At 49.9% G+C, this 15,802-nt stretch overlaps 1 protein-coding gene across 6 annotated transcripts in view; it reads right to left on the bottom strand.

Annotated features, from left to right (window-relative positions):
• The window catches only part of Sh3pxd2b (SH3 and PX domains 2B), a 116,072-nt gene that overhangs the window by 46,477 nt on the left and 53,793 nt on the right, over positions 1-15,802 (bottom strand). For 3 of the 6 annotated variants that reach the window (XM_039087129.2, XM_039087130.2, XM_017597616.3), the window contains exons 7-10: positions 9,430-9,564; positions 5,993-6,097; positions 4,621-4,704; positions 2,136-2,253 (exon numbers count right to left, since the gene is read on the bottom strand). In XM_039087129.2, coding sequence (XP_038943057.1) covers positions 2,136-2,253; positions 4,621-4,704; positions 5,993-6,097; positions 9,430-9,564 — 442 coding nt within the window. The remainder of the gene's footprint in view (positions 1-2,135; positions 2,254-4,620; positions 4,705-5,992; positions 6,098-9,429; positions 9,565-15,802) is intronic. The other 3 variants (XM_063268956.1, XM_063268957.1, NM_001398763.1) reach the window with 1 other exon arrangement.

Genomic DNA, 15,802 nt, shown 5'->3' with positions numbered 1-15,802 from the left:
TTGGCACCAATGTGCCACCGCAAATGGAAAATTCCACACTTGACATCATGTGATGAATTACTGCCAAAATGCAGCTGCATTAGACTCGCATGAACTCATCTGGCTGTGTATAGGCCATCTATGCAACACAGTGAATCTGGGTTTACCAATACCCTTCCTCAAATCCAAGACATCGAGTTACACATAGGCAACATTCCCCAATGATGAAAACATCCCAGATCCCAGACTTCTGGTCCCATGCATTTCAGGTAAAGGATTTTCATCTGGAATTGGGATCTGTTTTAAAGGTAAGACGTCTGGGACCCATTGGTATTAAATACCTCACTCGCTTTACAAGCAAATCTGTGGCAGGAATGGACTCAGCTTTCTTAACTTGTTCTTCCTGGCCCTTTCCTAGCAGCCGCCACTCCTGGTGCAAAGCCTCGCACTGACAGGACAGGGCTGTGGGATAGCTGACACAAAGATACTGAGACATGAATGGTGCAGTAGTTCGTGTTGGCTGCCACTGCACAGAAGAATGACAGGGACTCTGACACACCAGCTCACTGTCCCTAAAAAGGGTATCAGTGAGGGAAATGGCCACTTAATTCTCACATGATTAAACTTGGGTTTCAAAACAATAACTAGAGAGGCCTGTTTGGACCTGAGAAATGCTAGAGCAAGTGCCTGCTGGCTCCTCCACTGCACTGGTATCTTCGGAACTCCACAGGTAGTGGCATCTCACTGGGTACTTGAAAGTGATCACAAGATAGGTATTTACACCATGGAGATCAGCCAACCCCACTAGGAGCTACAAGTACCAGTACCTCTCCAAACAGGTGCCCACACCTTTGGGGAAAGAGGAATAAACCCAGCTGACTACTCATGAAACATGGCAGAGCCAAATCTCATTAAGAATCAAAGAAGTTGGGGTTGGGGATTTAGCTCAGCGGTAGAGCGCTTGCCTAGCGAGCGCAAGGCCCCGGGTTCGGTCCCCAGCTCTGAAAAAAAGAAAAGAAAAAAAAAAAAAAGAAAGAATCAAAGAAGTCGGGCAGCGGGGGTGCACACCTTTGATCCCAGCCCTTGAGAGGCAGAGGCAGGCAGACCTCTGAGTTTCAGGCCATCCAGGTCTACAGAGTGAGTTCTAGGACAGCCAAGGCTACACTAAAACCCTGTCTCACAAACAAAAAAAAAAGGGAAAGAAAAAGAAAAAAGAACCAGGTAAAGAGCAGGCATGGTGGCGTACACCTTTAATTCCAGTACAGAGGCAGGAAGATCTCTGCAAATTTGAGGCTAGCCTGGTCTACAGAGTGAGCTCCAGAATAGGCACTCTATGTACAGTGGTCCCCTTTCAAAATGAAAAGGAAGGAAGGAAAAGAAAAGAGAAAGAAGGAACTACTTTTTAAAAAATGAAATGGTCTGGGTTTCTGTGAAAAAGGGGTCATTTGTAACTGGAGGCAAATTTACAAGGAGATCGGAATCCATACAATCAAGCACTTGTCAAACTCAAAAGAACTTCTATATAAGTCTTGCTTTAAGTGGAAAAAGCTGGTTGCAAATGCAACACGACCTGCCTTCTCCGGCCACCATTGGTGGCACAAAGCCACAGCACAGGGGTACAAAATGGAGGATGGGCCAGCTCGGGGGTGAGGAGGGCATGGGTTCCAATACCTCCCGCCTCAGATGACCCTTACGCTCATCCTGACAACTGCCTCCAAGTCCGAGCCAGGTGGAGACCCTCCTGAACTCCAGAGCCGTGAGGTTCCAGGGTGTGTTAGTCTGTGCTATGACACTGTGACTGACAGCCACATGCCATTTAATGATGGGCGACTTCTGAGAAAGGCTTTATTGGGTGACTTCTGCCAACCCCACAGTGTGCTTACACAGACGTGACCCAGTGGCCCACTATGCGCCCAGGCTTTGCTGTAAAACATCCGGTAGCACTCTACTCTCTGAGGCTTGGGGGAGCTTAGAGGTCTTGTTTGTTTGGACTTTACAGGACTGGTATGGGCAGGGAGGGAGCCCAAACGGCACCAACGTGCACTCATGGCTGACACAAATGTCACCTGTCTGTAGCTGCTCGCAGACTCTGTGAAGCTGGAGCTCATGAGAGATGCAGAGCCCACCCAACCACAGGGAAAGGCCCAGGCAGGTACCTGATCTTCCACCAGCCCTCCAGGTTCTTCTGGATGACCTCCACCACAACCCCTCGCTCCAGGTTCATTTCATCCTGATCACGGGCTGTGTACGGGTAGATGACCGTATACTTCTCCTCTGCAGGGACAAAGGGCGATGGGGTGAGGAACAGATAGGAGGAGCCAGGAGGCTGGCTGTGAACTGCAATCACACAGAGGGAAATTCTCTCTGCGATTTCTGAGGTCCACCCCAACCGTCAAGCTCTTAGAGGCCCCAGTCCTTCTGACACCCTCAGCATTGAAGAATTGCCCTTGTAGCCAGTCAGTCTGTGCCTTAAGGTCATGGCCCATGACTTCATGCAACACTCTGACCCACAGCATCCTCATCTCCCTTGCTCAGGTTTACGGGCTCCAATGGAGACAGGGATTGGTCTATCTCAGTCATGTCTTTGTCTCCAGCACTAGACCATGCCTGGAAAAGCTAGTAATTGTTTTGTGAATGAGCCTCGGTTTAGATCAGAGGCGTATTCTGAAGTCCCACCATGCGGGGTACACCTTGTTCACACAGTGAGTTGAAGCCCCTTGGGCTCTTCCTAGTTCTTATTGCTGGAGACTAAGTGTTCAGAGATAAAGCTAAAATTGCCACCAAGGAAGGGACAGATAGCACTTCTGGTTACCTAGACAGTGACTGTTTATTGGCCAGGTTGCAGCCCCGATCCAACCTTGCTTATTGCCTGCGTGGCTGGGTTGCTTCTGACCTCACTGTCCCCACAAGTCAGTCCCATCCTTACAGCACACACTCCTCCTTCAGAGCTGACTCCCACTGTGTCACTACAGCAGCCCAGAGACCCTGCTCATTCGCAGCCCCTGGGCACAGTGCTCACAGTGCTCGCTCACAGTGCTCACAGTGCTCACAGTCCTCGCTCACAGTGCTCACAGTGCTCACAGTGCTTGGGGAGAGTGAAGTGAGGGAGCAGGTCCCATCTTCAGTGTCACAGAGAAACACGGACACATGACCGAGAGGGGCCCAGTGAGGAGATGAGAGGGCTGTTCTTAGGTGACATTTCAGTCCATGGCTTAGTGCTCATGGTTCTTGGGAAAACACTTGAGTCTTTCGTTGCCAGCCAGCTGCCGCAGAGGAAGTGGAAGCACACAGGCATTTATTTATTTATTGAAATGGCCTGCTGACCAGCTCTGACGGGGCTGTGCTGATGTGTGGCACACATCCTGTATTCAGCATGGTCAGCTATTTCCTCTTGTGCCGAATCAGCAGGCACCAGGCTGGGATAGGAGGAAGGAAGGAAGGAAGGAAGGAAGGAAGGAAGGAAGGAAGGAAGGATGGATGGATGGATGGATGGATAGATGGATTCTGCCAGCCTAGCATAGTAATTTTGTGTGGTCCAGGTGGGAAGGGGAACTACCTGGATCCTCAGTGCATTCAAACCCATGAGCCCTGGGTCTCCTCCATCTCCAGCTGGGAGGCTTCTCAAGCTCTGGGATGTTAGAGCTGCTGAGAGACTCTGGCCTGAGCTCAGGGCTGCACAAACACAGCCTGTTCTGCTGTGGCTTGTCCATGTGCCATAGGGGTGGCTGAGTTCCGGCATGTGACCCTGAAGTCACAGCACTGCAAGGCCTGGCTGCTGTGAATGGTTTAGGGATGGCATACGGTGGGAGGACTCTGGGGGTGGTGGTGGGGAGGAACAGTCCTAGTGCCTGTGTTGAAGAAGAAGCTGAGTTTTTGGTGACTGTCCCTGATACCCTGATAGGTACCTGGGACCAGTGTCTCAGGGAATTGAACTGTGTGAATGCAATGGAACAGAGCACAGGTGGCAAGGGGACCCCTCTCTCTCTCTCTCTCTCTCTCTCTCTCTCTCTCTCTCCCCACCCCCCCTCTCTTGTCTCACTATGTAGCTTAAAGCTGTCCTCCACCTCATGGTCCTCTTGTCCCTTTAAGGGTAGCCTTCACGGGCTGGAGAGATGGCTCAGCGGTTAAGAGCACCCGACTGCTCTTCCAGAGGTCATGAGTTCAATTCCCAGCAACCACATGGTGGCTCACAACCATCTGTAAAGAGATCTGATGCCCTCTTCTGGTGTATCTGAAGACAGCTACAGTGTACTTATATATAATAAATAAATAAATCTTTAAAAAAAAAAAAAAAAAAAAAGAGTAGCCTTCAAGTGCTAGGATTACAGGTATGAGCCACTGTAATGGCCTGACTTTATCTGGTTGATGTGGCTTTTACAAGTCTGGTAAAAGTAACGGGGCTGCCCAGTCACCATCCTAGAAAACCCAGGCACCTTTGTTACCTGGGACGCCTCCTAGCTCCAAGGCCATCAAATACCCCAGGCCCACTCCTCCCCATCCTGCATGCTTGTACACACAAGATTGACAAGACCATGTTTTTGACATGCAGCAGGCGTGGGCAGTCCCAGAGCAGGGAGCTCATGCAGATGCAGGGACTTGGCTCCAAGCACCGAATGCAGGGGAATCTCCGAGGGTAGGCACCTTGACGCCAGCTGATGGCATACAAGTCCCCCAGAGTCCGGCGGCGACCCACAGACCGGGGCAGAGAGCAGTACCTCCAGGAAACTGGCCAGGTAGCATGTGGAGGGAGGGCAGAAGGCAGAGTTAAGAGGAACATACTCCCAGGGGCTGTAGGCCTGGGAGCACCTAGCAGTGTTCTCCAAGGAGGAATCTACCTGAGTCTACTCCCAGCCCCAGCCATCCTAGAGAGGACTGATGCCCGGGGAATGAGCTTCAGTGTGAGCGAAGAGGTGCCAGTAGTCATTCTATTCCCAGAACGATTATATTGAGACACCGTGAGAATAGCAGGAAAGAAAATGCTAAACCTGCAGGAAAATGTGCTCTTGCTTGTGTGGGGAAATCTCAGCCTTCCTGAGATTCCATGCCTGTGAAACATTAGATCCTTCTCAGGAGTACTATCACAGACTGTAAGGGGACACAGGCTGCCTGCACTGTACCCCCTCCCTTTAATCTGAGCTCACTCTGTAGTAACCTGTGCTAGCTTGGCCCCCAGCTCCTGGAGGTCCACTGAAGCAGTGTGCACGCTCTGTGGAGTGTCACCATAATTCAACTTAATGCAAAGCCACTGCAATCTTGGGATGTGTAAATTTTGTGTTTCAAGAGTCCCTTCTTTACCCTTTTTCTCAACATCCTTGATTTGTCTCTGTGCTACCTCAGAGCCATCAACTGAAACCCAACAATGGTCACTCCCCAGGCAGGACAGGGACACAGACCTCCACCGACCCCTCGTTCAGCAGAGAAGGCTGGAGCTTAGGTGACTCTGGCCAAAGATTGCGTTCTGGCCTATGTATGTGGCAGAGGTAAGAGTCACACTCAGGCTGTCTGGCTCTCACACTCTCTGTGTACTATCAGAGGCACTGAGGGCCTCTGCTTTAGGAAGCTTCCAGGGAGAGGAAGTCTTAGGCCTTGGGCATTGCTGGAGTGTAAGGCATCACTACAAAGAACATCTACCATGAAATGTCCCCAGGAAAAGAAAGTATATGGGAGACAGAAGGGGACACTTAAACCAGCAGAAAAATCAGACATGTTTAAACACATGGAGTTGGAAGTTTTGCAAGTGAGTAAATAGGGTTTGGTATTGTGGTCACCAAAGCAATGTTAGAGAGTAGTGGGGTGCCAGCAGTCAGGCTGGGGAGGGGGGTCTCATCAAGGGATGAGGGCCCAGCTTTGGCAAGGCTCACCAAAGGTAGCTCCCACAAGCCCATGAGGAAGTACAGGTTTGCCCTATAGGTCTAATCCCACCCTGTTCACAGGCTTTAGATCCTGAACTAGTGGGCTATCAATCCCCGAGCAGAGGCTGTCACGAAGGGGTGAGGAGGAAGTTCCCTCCTACCTTCTTCAGGCTGAAGGGAAAACTCATCTTGCACACCATCCTGGCCCTCGAGGCAGGTTGCAGGGACCCAGCCTTGCTCTTCAGCAGTGCTGACGAACCACCAACCTGTAAGCAAGTAGAGTTCAGGGTGCTGTCAGTGGGGCAAAGCGAAAAAGCAATAATCCAGCTGTCCTTTGGCACCTAAGGGACTGTCCCAAAGGTGCCGTGAGAGCTGTGTATTCTGCCACTCAACAGTTAGTGTTCAGGTTAGGCTAGACAAATTCCTAGTTCGCTGGGTAGAAGGCAAGAGTAGCCAAGAGTAGCTACAAATTGAAGAAAAGAAAACAAGAAGCTAGCAAGAAGAGAAACTTGCTCCCGAGCCTGGGACAGAGTGGAGGGTGGTTGCCCTGAGCAAAAAGCACATTTGCCGTCAGTAGAGAATGCAATGTGCTGCCCACTGTACTTGTGTTATTTGATGTCACTGTCACATTATCGTGCTCATTGTCCAATGAAAAAACCGAGCCACCAAGAGGATAATAGAGGTGACCGCATACATCAGACGTACGGCACAGCCGTGGTCTGTGTTTGATCCTACAGGAACAGGCCGAGAAAGGTACTCGGTGCATGTCAAGTGGAACCTCGGCAGGCTTTTCATTCACATCCTGTGTGGGCCCAGTGGCCGCTACCTAAAGATACCCATGATCTAATCCCTCAGTGTCTATGGTTTTTATATTGTGTTTACCAACCATGAAATAATATTAAAAAAAAAAACACCTAAAAACCCCTCTAGGTGTATTGAATACATAGACCCTTAATCTTACTCTCCACAACCAGTGGCTCTCAACCTTCCTAATGCTGCGACCTTTTAATGGAGTGCCTGTGTCGCAGTGACTCCCAATCATAAGATTATTTCATTGCTACTTGAATAACTGTAACTTTGCTACTGTTGTGGATTGTAAGGTAAATATCTGATAAGCAGGATATATGATATGCGACCCCGAAGGGGCCACGGCCCACGCTGCTCTAAACGAACAGTAAAACAACTATTCACGTGGTACCTACATTACAGGAAGTACACTGTCACCTAGAGAGGACGTAAAGTATGGACAGGTCAGCAGCAAACACTCCACCTGTTTATATAAGGGACCAGAGCACGATCTGCCCAATGTATCTTCCCACCTCACATCCTTCCTAGCACCCCTCTCTAGTGGCCCAGGGAATAGGTATTTCTTCCTTCGTGCCCCTGGTATCTCCTTGCTCTATAACTTGTAGGCATCACTCTTGGGAACAGCAGAAATCTAACTCTGTAGAGACCTGGGGGCAAATAGTGAGTCACTTGGAGTCTCGTTCATTCAGTCACAGCACAGGGATTGGAGCGAGATGACATGTAGTTTTCAGTTGTCACCACGGGTCACTAGTCCCATAGCTCTCATGACTTCAGTAGCACTTTAGGCCTCAGAAGACTGGGATGCAGTTCCTCTGTGTCCTCTGCTGCCTGCCCCTTGCATCTGCTTTTTCTCCTCAAGGCAGGCACGGAAGCGAGGATTTCCCTCTCCCAGGGGAAGTCATAGAAGCTAAAAATAGGTTCTAATCTTCTCCACCTCAGAGCTCCTGGCTATAAAGAAATTAAATTATCTGACCCACTTTGATAATAGATTACAAAATCCCATATTGGAAGGGTTCCTACCCCATACTCTGGAATAAACAGTTGCTAAAAGGAACCTGGCTAAGCAGGCCTGGCTGGCTTCCTCACTGTCTGTTAGCATTTGATCTGACCCCTTTTATTTAGTCACAGGTCAACACAGCTGTCAATTGTGCCTCTGAGATAAAATCTGCTGAGAACCCCAGGGGTCTATAGGGCTTGCTGAGCATGCAAATTCCTGTAAGGCAGCATCCACAGAGACTGTGGAGGCACAGGATGTCTCTCACAACATGCTTGTGCATCCCTTCACCTGTATCCTTCAGTGTATCCTTGACAATGACCCTGAAAGCATGGTTCTCTTGGTCATGTGATCTACTTAATGGTGCCAGAGAGGGGCTGTGCAGAGCATGCTTGATAGCTAGCTGTGGAAAGTGCAGGCAGAACAACTGGTCCGAACCAATGAGGGGTGGCCTGGGAGACCGAGCCCAGGGATCCAACACACCACTAGGTGTGCAGTATCAGAACAGAATTGCCCTGATGGACCTTCAGCTGATGTCCCCTGCAGAAGTGAGTGCTGCCCGCTGTGAGGTAAGCCCTCCCAGCTTTTCCACTCACACAAGTGACCTCGAAAGAGTCGGAGCACAGCACACTGAGACGACATCAGAGGAGCCCTTCCTTCCAAGGCCAGCAGAGCCAATGGCTTCTAGTTTGCACAATTATGGAGTTTTGTTGGCTAACACCAGCCTCATGACTAAAGGCAACCAGACTGGGAGGACGCCGGAAACACTGTCTTCCTGTATTCTTGGAAGCAGGGATCCTTCCTAGATTGCACAGTTGGGGTCTGCTTGGCAAACGCTGATATCATGAATCACAGGAATCATGGTAACATAACCCGAAGGATGCTGGAAACACTGTCCCCCCACAGTCACGCCGACTTAACCGGCCATCAGGCTATCATAGACCATGGAAGCACAGTACATCCCGCAACCTGCCTGTGCATCCTTCTCCTGTATCCTTGACAACAACCCTGAAAGCATGAGGGCCTCTGAGAACATGATGAACCACTGGGAACCCATGGGGGGGAGGGGTTGCTCACCGCTTGCTTTCCCTGCACGGTGTGATGGCTGCTCTGTAACAGGGAAGGGAACCTGCGTTTCTAAAGCCTGTGTTGTGCGCCAAGCTCAGGTTTAGGTGCCCTTCCTTTGGTTTACCATTTACTCTTTCCACAGTTCCCTGACGGTTTTCTGTGTCTTGTGGATGACAAAACTAACGATGCCTGCTGGCATCCAGGTCCCATCTCAGTCACCTCACTGCCGGTGGATGTGGCCAGTGGCCCTAGGATGACAGGTGGCTTGAGAGACAGGCAGATGCCCATCTCCTCTGAAGAGTTTCTTCTAATTTGTTTTTGAGACACAGTCTCTACGGGGCCCCTCTCTTGGATCTGCAGCTTTCTTGGGGGCTCCCAAGGGAAATCAACATGAAAATTCACCAAGGCTGTTGATAAGCATTTGAAAACCAGGACTATTTAGGGGAGCAGGCCTCAAACAATGGTAACGCCCTGACCCAACAGACCGTGGCTATGAGTCCTCAGTGGCTCTGAGGAGACATGCTAGCCAGACTACTCTGCTTCCCCCCCCCCCCCCCCCCCGGAGCTGGGGACCAAACCCAGGGCCTTGCACTTGCTAGGTAAGCGCTCTACCACTGAGCTAAATCCCCAGCCCCTAGTCTGCTTCTTTGCTTTGGAGTCCCCACATGCTTCTGGTTTGTAGGGCTTGGTGATGGCCCAGGGTACGGGGAAGGTGGTCTAGGTCCTTACCTGACTCATTCTTCTCGATGATGTCCACGACTTGGCCCACACTGAGGCTGATCTCTGAGCTCTCCTGCTTCTGATAGTTTGCTACCACCACATACTGCTCCAGGACCATAGGGTCCACTGAGGTCGGGTCACTCCCTGAGGACAGCAAATGCTATCAGACATCCCATTAGCCCCAACAGTCTCTGAGGCAGGATTTGTCTCATGCCCCGACTCTTTTTTTTTTTTTTTTCCGGAGCTGAGGACCGAACCCAGGGCCTTGTGCTTGCTAGGCAAGCGCTCTACCACTGAGCTAAATCCCCATCCCCATGCTCCGACTCTTTACCCTTGCATCCTCTCGTTCATTTTCTTACACAGGCACCAAAGTTTACCAAGAGCACTCAAGGTTCCGAGAGGTTCCAAGTAAGTTAGATATAGCATTTGCCTGGAAGCTGGCTGCCTGCAGGGAGCTCAAGGGGACAGTTTAAGCTTGAGGTCACCACCCAGCCTGTCTCATCCATCCAAATTCATCCTAAGCCCACCTATGAACTCATAGGTCTCCCACGATGCTCTACCTACCTTTGTTGGGGACCAGTGACACAAAAGTAGACAAAATGGATGCCTTCCCGTCTCAAATAACTCAAGGTTATAGGGGAGATAAACACATGGGGGATATGTATACACACACACACACACACACACACACACACACACACACACATATGAATGAGAGGTCAAATTATATCAGCTTGGATACCCGGAACGCCAGAGAATGAACGGGATAGGCAAAACTGTACCAAATGAGTGCCAAGCAAAAAGCAGAGACCCACGAGGAAGGTGTCCTGGGTGTCCCACGAGGGAGGACTGGAGCAGGTGGGCTCTTCTATGACAGGGAAGGGAGGGAGGCCTTCAGGAGTAGAATGAGGTTGGGAGGCAGATTTCTGCCAGGTGGTAGCCATGGTGCTGAGAGACGTCCCCAGGGAAAGCATTGGTCTGAGGCCGAGGACTTGGTAAGTTTGGAATTTTACATCCTGAGGAGTCACTCAAGGTTTCTAGGAAGGGAATGGGAAGATGCACAGCTGGACAAGTGTCTCTGGCTGCCATGTGGAGCGAGACAGAGGCTGGCAGGGGAGAGAGCACCCCAGACTGAGGGTGTGAAGTTGTTAGGCAAGAGGAGATCATGGCACTGGAGCTGGGCAGTGGTCCCAGGAGGGGAAAGTGTGGGAAGAGCGCCCAGGCAGGCGGCTTCCCTGGTGAGCAGTGTGTGTGTGCGTCACACCCCGGAGCTGTGAAGCCCTGCTACCCACCAAGACAGATGGGAGTGCTCACAAAGATGCACCACAAAGACTTAAAAGGAGCATCTCCATTCAGAGACGTCAAAGAGAAGGAGGCAGCGTGGTGCGTGGGGAGGCGGGCTGCGACTCGGCTCTGTGGGCAGGTTCTGGTCGTTGACCCTTCTAGGAAGGCATCTGAGCAGTGTATACCCTAACCACCTGCACCTGAGTGGAGAGAACAGGAGGGGAAGGAGAGAGAGAGAGGAGGGATGTAGGATAGAGATGCCAAAGAAGGCTGGATGGGGGGTGGGGGGGTGGAAAAGAATGATCCCCCCCACCCCCCGTGGGCTGCAAACCTCTCCAGCATCATTGTGGGCACTGCCTGTTACAGATATAACAATACACTGAGGACAGTAAGTGAAGTGTTCTTTACCACATAGCTGGCTACAGGCACCCCACCCAGGCGTGGCAATGGACGGCAGACAATAGATAGATAGGGAAGAGTCATGTCTGGGGCTTTCTGGTTTTCTTTCCTTGGCAGTTCCTAGGTCCGCCTCAGGATCCAGCCACGACGTGATGTGTCCTTTCTTTATATTCCACAGAGGTTATCATCACTATTCCTAGTTCTCTGTCATTCACTTCCCCTCAAAGGTCAACAGTCCACCAAACCCAGACAGCTACATAGGCTGGGGACTGAGACAAGGCTGGTCCGATCCTACTGAAGAGAACTTCCCCTCCTGCCAGGCTGAGCTGGCAAGTTCTGCTCCTGCAGGACCCGACGATGCAAGGAACCATTGAGTCAAAGATACTGGCTCCCTGGACTTCCTGGCCACTAGAAAGTTCTTTTAAGTTCAACAGCGCAAACCAGAGTCCACGCCGAGTGGAACCTGCCTGGGGGCTTCCCTCGTGCTAATGGGAGCCGCCTACTCTTGGTCCCCTGACTGGTCTCCGCTGCCAGCCTCAATCCACCATGTTGTTCACGATTCTTTGGGTAGACGACGAAGATCGTTTGGCTCCATCATCCTCCACAGCCAACGCCCCGCCGCTATTGTGGCTCTCACCTCACATAAGGAATGCTAAGCTCTGCCCCATCTGCCTGGTAACCAATCAGAACACCTCGCCCCGCCCGCCCCACCCCAGAGGGCAACTTATCTCCAGTTCTTATTAGTTTACACTAACAAGACTGCTGATTTGCGGCTGGCTGCGCTGAACCTTTGGGAAGACACCTTTTCACTTGGGAGTAGCATGAGATATAGATTCAGTGGGTCTAAACAGAGGTATGTGCAACTGCTTGGTGTCCTTATGGAAAGAGGCTTGCCCAGTTTCACCTGTTCATCTCTCCTGGCTTAAATGGGGATGTAATGGCTGGTGCTCCGGCAGCCACTTTGGGCCAGAAGGTAACCTTGAGAACACTGGCCCTGAATGGCAAAGCCATAAGGCAGGCCTCCGATCTTTTACCATCAAATGTCATGCCACTCTTGGCTATCTTTTGTGAAAGAAGAAACACTATTGGATCGTTCCACTATAATTCTTAAGACGTTTCTGCAGCCAGCAGTCAAATCTCTCTCGCATTTGTACACCCTATGTAGCCATGTAGAGCCAGCAGCCTTAGTACTCCCTATTTCTTAGAGTTAGAAGCACATGGTGTTCTCTTTGCAAGATCAGTTTCCACCAGCCATTGGCATCCCTGGCTTCCTCAAGGGCATCTGTGGTGACCTCTCTGACAGCCTGGCATTGCCCCACTGACTTTCCTTTCTTTCCATTTTGTGTTGTAATTAAAAAATATTTTAAGAATCAATTTGAGTTTTGTGTAAATGGGTGGGTATGTGCACACATGTGCAGGCTCCCTAGGAAGCCAGAGGGCTGCCCAGAGCTGAAGCGACATGCAGGTTGTAGGCAGCCTGGCATGGGTGCTGGAACTGAACTTGGCCCTGAGGCAAGAGCACCAGTGCTCTTAACTGCTGAGCTGTCCCACTGGCCCCTCCATGTTACTGAAGAAAACATCGACTCCATGTGTCTCCTTGTCTCTCCTTGTATGTTTCCCTGTTCTGGTTCAGATGTCCATGTTCTAGCAGGAATCCACGGACTTGTCTCTGGTTTGCAGGCTTCTAAAAATATTTATTTATGTATTTATTGTTATGTGTATGAGTATTTTGTCTATATGTGTGTGCACCAAGTGCCAGCCTGATGCCTAAAGGTCAGAGGGCATCTGACCCCTGGAACTGGAGCTACAGACAGTTCCGCACCATGGTGTGGATCCTGGGAACTCAACTGGGTCCTCTACAAGAGCATTTGGTGCTCCTAACTGCCAAGCCATCTCTCCAGTCCCATCTACTTTAAGTGTTTTGTGGATAAGGAGGAAGGAAAGGAGAAAGAGGAAGAGGAGGAGAGAGAGGAATACTATAATATTATTGTTAGCGACAGACTGCAATGTGACCTGTAATGTGTAAATTATCTATACATTATTAGAAAAAAAGTATGTCCCCTCACGGTCTAGACCATGAGTGGAACCTAATGGAGCGCAATAAATACCCAAACAGAATATTGAAAAACAAATTTAAGGGACTTCCTGTCTCATATACAGCCTGGGGGCCTAGCAATGCAAAGCACACAGTAGAAGCTTAGGAAATACTGAGTGACAGAATAAGAAACCATGAGATAGGAAGCCACAAGCAGAGGGCAGAATGCTGGCCTTTGGTTACATGAGCACGGGCGGGGTTTATGGCTCTGGTTTTGGGCTTCAGGCTGCAGTCCCCTGCCAAGGTATGCTGCAGAGGCCAGAGCAGGGAACGGCTTCCAAGTGCTGCTTCCAGGGCAAGTTGTCTACCTTTTCCCCGGAATACCCCACTTATCAACACTGCTGACAAAAATGTACGGTTTCAGGTGATTAGACAGGAATAGCATGAGATTTAAGCCTCCTCCTTAAGGAGACTTAAATGCAGCTTCAAGGGGCTGGAGAGATGGCTCAGTGGCTAAGAGCACTGACTGCTCTTCCAGAGGTCCTGGGTTCAGTTCCCAGCAACCACATGGTGGCTCACAACCATCTGTAATCCAATGTCTTCTTCTGGTGTGTTTGAAGAGAGCAACAGTGTACTCACATATATAAAATAAAAAATAAAATAAAAATAAACAAAAAGGCTTCAGACCATTCAGGTGCCATGTAGAGACCCCTATTGGTGGAGTGTGATATTGCAACTAAGTCCTATTAACACGTGGTCCCAGAAACCTCGTAATTGAGGTAAATCGGTTCTAGATGTTGCTGCAGATGCAATCAAACACTTGAGAGACAGAGGCAGGCAGATCTCTGAGTTCAAGGCCAGCCTGCTCTACAGAGTGAGTTCTAGGACAGCCAGGCCACACAGACAAAGCCTATTTTGAAAAACTACAAAACAAATGAACACCACCCTCCCCTCTCGACCCCCAAAAAACAACCCAAACCCCTATGTTACATGTCCTACAAGGAATGAATGGTAGAAGAATTATTTTTGTCATTAATGCTAAAAATGAATTCTCAAGCCACACAGTTGCCTACTCTACCAGAGAAACTTTTGAGTTAGGTGTTTTTCTCTTCCTGATGACATGTCTTGAATTTTTTGAAATTACGAGTAACGCCAAAATGAGACTTTTCCTTCCATAAGCTCACTAAATTGCCAGGCATCTTGGAAGAATCTGTAAATAAGCAAAACTCAAGAATAAATGCTCTTGCAAGCCATCAACAATCTTCTCAATTGCGGTGAGATGTTTTTCCCCCTGTGGGATGAGCAGAATTTGGAACTTGATAAGCCAGGTCTGCAGAAGCCAGCTGACTGACTGGGTGGTGCTGGGGGCAGACAAGCCTTCTCCCATCCAGGGTTTGGCATAGAAAATGCAGGGGGTAAGGTCTGTTTTTAATTTAAATATCTTTAAATTCGGTCAAGAAACCGGCTCTCAAATCAAAGCAGTGTCCACCAGTCAGATAAATAGGAGCCCATGGAGTCTGACTAAAGAGAGGTGCCGTGTTCCAGCCAGTGGGGCTATAAATAAACCTGGCCCCAGCACGGCAGGTGAGTGATGTCAACCATGGTCACCACAAATTAGAGCCTCTGCTCTCTTTTCCAGACAGGTCCCTCATCAAGCCTGTTCCAACTGGACACTCTTATTTTCACCAACCAGGGCTGTCTCTTCCCTCTCCTCTCCTCTTCAGCTCGTTCCAGGGGAGACTCTGCATAAGCAAAGCCAGAACCTCCGTGACCAGCCCTGAGAGGCAGCTGCTCACTAATCTTTGCTAAGAAAAGAAATGGGTCATTATCCTGGCTGAGGACCATTTGCAGCTTTAGCAGGAGGCCACGGTGTGGCCAATGACCACTAAACCCCAAAAAAGAGTCAGATGTAGTCAGAGAGCAAAGCAAAGCAGACTGGGGCAGAGGAAAGAGGAATGAGGTACGATTTCTGTCCTCACTTTCCGCCATGATCAGACTAGAGGACCGTAAAACTGACCCAGGCTTGCTCTCAGGAGGAGAGGGAGATCACAGGCCTGATGTGTGAACCTGTTCTTGGTGCTATTGGGGACATCTACAGGCTTGAGTCACGGGAGATAATCAAACAGCATCAATCAGATATTAGTATTGAAGGGTTTTACTTTTACTATTGTAGACCCTCTGACAATCTTATAAAACACATCTCATGCATGTGTGTGTGGGGGGTATGGTGTGTCTGTGGTATGTGTGAGCATGTTTATGTGTGTACATGTGTATGTGTGTGTGTGTATGTGTATGTGCACATGTGCGAGCATGTATTTAAATGGAAACCAGGGCCTTGTGCTTGTTAGGTAAGTGCTCTACCACTGATCCACTCCCCTGGCCTGGATGTCACACATGAGGAAACTGAGGCACCGTCATGATATCACATACACACATACACACACACCATACACACACCACATACACACACACACACACCTGCCTATGCCCTTTCCTTCTCATGCATGGAGCCCCTCAAACTTCCTGGAGTTCAAAGAGAGTAGAGGCCAGGGCCCCAGAAGCTGTGGGGTCAGAAGGAGCATGGGTAGTGAGAAGAGCTGGACTGGTGACCATTATCTTTAGAATGCACCTTCTCTTCTCCATGACCACCTCTGCTAGAAGAGT

The sequence above is a fragment of the Rattus norvegicus genome, chromosome 10 (genome assembly GCF_036323735.1).
Source record: "Rattus norvegicus strain BN/NHsdMcwi chromosome 10, GRCr8, whole genome shotgun sequence".
NCBI classification, from domain to species: Eukaryota; Metazoa; Chordata; class Mammalia; order Rodentia; family Muridae; genus Rattus; species Rattus norvegicus.
Note: the sequence above shows the minus strand (reverse complement) of the source record. Positions and strands in the feature narration are given on the sequence as shown.